Source organism: Eurypyga helias, unplaced genomic scaffold, assembly GCF_000690775.1.
Source record: "Eurypyga helias isolate BGI_N326 unplaced genomic scaffold, ASM69077v1 scaffold22937, whole genome shotgun sequence".
Lineage (NCBI taxonomy): Eukaryota > Metazoa > Chordata > Aves > Eurypygiformes > Eurypygidae > Eurypyga > Eurypyga helias.
The window spans coordinates 7472-10631 of NW_010260124.1; the positions used below are offsets into that span (position 1 = coordinate 7472).

The 3160-nt window shown below is 60.8% G+C and overlaps 1 protein-coding gene across 1 annotated transcript in view; it reads right to left on the reverse strand.

The window, feature by feature from the left end:
* Nucleotides 1-3160, reverse strand: part of LOC104512093 (chromodomain-helicase-DNA-binding protein 5-like) — a gene marked incomplete at both ends in the record, with an annotated part of 11341 nt that overhangs the window by 7327 nt on the left and 854 nt on the right. Inside the window, 6 exons of the mRNA XM_010154945.1 lie at nt 256-429; nt 950-1071; nt 1599-1736; nt 2098-2298; nt 2386-2577; nt 2860-2968. Of these exons, the coding sequence (XP_010153247.1) occupies nt 256-429; nt 950-1071; nt 1599-1736; nt 2098-2298; nt 2386-2577; nt 2860-2968 (936 nt within the window). The remainder of the gene's footprint in view (nt 1-255; nt 430-949; nt 1072-1598; nt 1737-2097; nt 2299-2385; nt 2578-2859; nt 2969-3160) is intronic.

Genomic DNA, 3160 nt, shown 5'->3' on the forward strand with positions numbered 1-3160 from the left:
GGGTTCGCCCTCAGTGCTTCTTCTGCACCCCCCAAAACCAGCAGAGCCATGCCGTCAGGCTGCCAGCACCCCACGCTTCCCGCTGAGCAGCCAGGCCTGCAGGGAGCCGATTTCGGCACACTCCGCAGTGAGCCAGGAAGCGCTCCGGCTCTTCCCACAGCAGGCCCGAGGACAGCGGGGTCTCCCCGATCTCTCCAACCCCACCGACATCCCACGGATGAGGCCGGGTGAGGGAAGCCAGCTGGAATTACTCACTTCTGCATCTGGCTCAGCTCCACCCTCACGATCAGCTCCGTCTTGGCCGGCATGTTCTTGAAGACGTCAGCCTTGAGGCGCCGCAGCATGTGGGGCCCCAGCAGATCGTGGAGCTTCTTGATCTGGTCCTCCTTGGAGATGTCCGCAAACTCCTCCAGGAAGCCCTCCAGGTTGCTGTAAAAGCAGAGCCACAGCGCGTGGAGCGACAGCGGGACACGAGAGCGGAGGTCTCCGCTCCTTCGTCGCGTCAAAGGGCCAAGCACCCGTGGGATACGTAACACTCCTCTGGGTAGGAGCCAGGGCGCGGAGCCGTGCTGACGGCCGAGGGGACGCACTAACAGGAGGTGAACAAGCTCCCCAGAGCACCCCGTCCCCTCGGGGAGAAGGCAGAGTTCAGCTCCCCGCTCAGGAATCGGACCGGCAGCAAGGCAACGGCTACCCCAGGACCCAAAAGGGAGCAGTCCGTGGGAATAAACATGGGGAGACATGTGTGTGTAGCTGTTCCGACAAAACACGACGGCGATGTGCTTTGCCAGAGGCCTGCCGGCACGGATCAGCACCACAGGCACAGCAGGAACTGGATCCAGGCAGCCCCACAGAGACAGGAGCCCCGGGAAATGGAAAAACCTCTGTGCAGCCACCTCACTTCCAGCTGCCCTCCCTTTCTGGGAGTGAGGGAATGGGTGCAACTTACTTAAACCTCTCGGGAGTCAGGAAATTAAGCAAGTGGAAGAGCTCTTCCAAGTTGTTCTGCAGCGGCGTCCCAGTCAGCAGCAGCTTGTAATCGATCTTGTAGCTATTTAACACTCTGAAGAACTGGGAAAAGGAACGAGGTTGGGGAAAAGAGCTCAGAGGGGCCGATTACTCATCCAGGGACACCCCAGACTGCGCACACAGAGACTCGGCAGTGAGCTCTCCCGTTGGGCATGCAGAGCAGACCACAGCCATCCCGCTCCGAGCCATCCCCACGAGCACCAGCAGCAATCCCAAATGTCCCTGAGTCACTCCACCTGCAATGGGGACCGTGTGAGGGTCCCAGAGGCCCCTCAGGTAAGGGGAGAAGAAGGAGAGGGATGGATTCCCCTCCACAAGAGCCCAAAGGCCAGCAGGCTGCCATGCAGCCAGGCTGCCACCTCTCCCACCGCTAAGGATTTGGAATGCCAGAGGAAGTTAAAGAGAGCAAAATCTCCCAAACACGGCTCCCAGGCAGAGCCAGCGCAAGGCGGGGACACCTTCCTGCTCCTGGGGAGGAAAGCAGGGAGCGGCAGAGCGCCAGCACCGGGGTGTCACGTCTCCGCGGCACCGGCTGCGCCACCGAAAGGGCTCAGGAGCCTGACACCTACCTTGGACTGGTTGTTCTTCAGCCGGTGTGCCTCATCCACCACCAGACAGGCCCACTCGATGGAGCCCAGCACCGCCTGGTCAATAGTGATCAGCTCGTAGGAGGTGAGCAGGACGTGGAACTTGATCTGAGCTTCCTTCTGGAGGAAAAGGAGGGAAAGCCAGGATAAGAGAGCTGGGAATGGGATGGCTATGACCTCTGCGGCTGCTGGATGTGAGCCAGGGAGGAAAGGGGGGGCTGCCTGCATGGCATAGCAGGGCTGAGGCACGAGTCCAGCTGGTGGAAAAACCATTGGAAGGTCAGGACCAAGCCAGGGACAGGAGGAACAGGAAAGGATCTGGTGGAAATCTCAAGAGCTCATAACAGATCTCCTGCTTGTCTAAACAGCGTTAGCTTGCCCTTTTGGGAAACAGCCTTTAGGGACCTACCCAACCACTCTCCCAGCCAAACTCTGCCCTCTCCCCTCTCCCTGAGGGTTACAGCACAGGCTTAGCTCCCACCTTCATCCGGAAGACCTTCTTTCCACTCCGGATGGCGTTGTCCTCGAAAGAAAATTCATTTTCCCGGATGACCGACCGGCTTTCTTTGTCCCCCGTGTAGGTGACGACGTAGAAGTCGGGCGCCCACATCTCAAACTCGCGCTCCCAGTTGATGATGGTGGAGAGAGGGGCGCTGACCAGGTACGGCCCTTTTGAGTGGCCCTGCACGGGGAGACAGAGCCCACACAGTTCACCCCACACCCCATGGCTCTCAGCCACCCCGTGGGGACGGCCGGGTGCTCCGCTCACCTCCTTGTACAGGGAATACAGGAATACAATAGTCTGCACAGTCTTTCCCAGCCCCATCTCGTCGGCCAGGATCGTATCCGTCCCCTGGGCCCAGGAAAATCGCAGCCAGTTGAGCCCTTCCAGCTGGTAGGGATGGAGTGTGCCTCCCGTGGCGTCGATGTACCATGGCTGCTTGTCGAACTTCACCGTCGGCTGCGGAGAGACGTGGCACCGAGCGGTGAGAACCAACTCCCCTCTCCTTCCCCTGCGGCCAGGCACGTCCCTCTCCAGCCCCGCGGCGCAGAACAGCCCCAGGAGAGGTGCGGATGCGGTCTCCCCCCGTCACACCCCCCCCGGGTTCCTCGCAGCAAAGCCACCCCCGAGCTCTGAATGGGAAAACCAGGAAGGAACTAGAGGAGGAAAATGCCACAGGATGGAGGGCAGGCAGACCTCCCCTCTCTGGGCCATCGTGCAGCCTCCACCCCTCCTACTCACATCCACAAGAGGCGTTTCCGGGGGCTTTTCCAGCTTCTCCTCCTTCAGCTTTTTCCCTTTCTTGTTCAGCTTCTTCAGAGGGCGCGTGTCCTCCCCCAGCATCAGCTCCCTGCAACAGCCGGGGTGCGTCAGGAAGAGGCAGGCGGGCGCTCCGCTCCTGGTCCCGAAGCCAAGGGACAGAAATGCCTCCCCAGTCCACCAGCCCTTTCCCAAGGGAGCTTTCCCAGCCCAGTTGGTGCAGGGACTCGGGGCTGGAGCCCCTCTGCCATGGGGACAGGCTGGGAGAGTTGGGGGGTTCAGC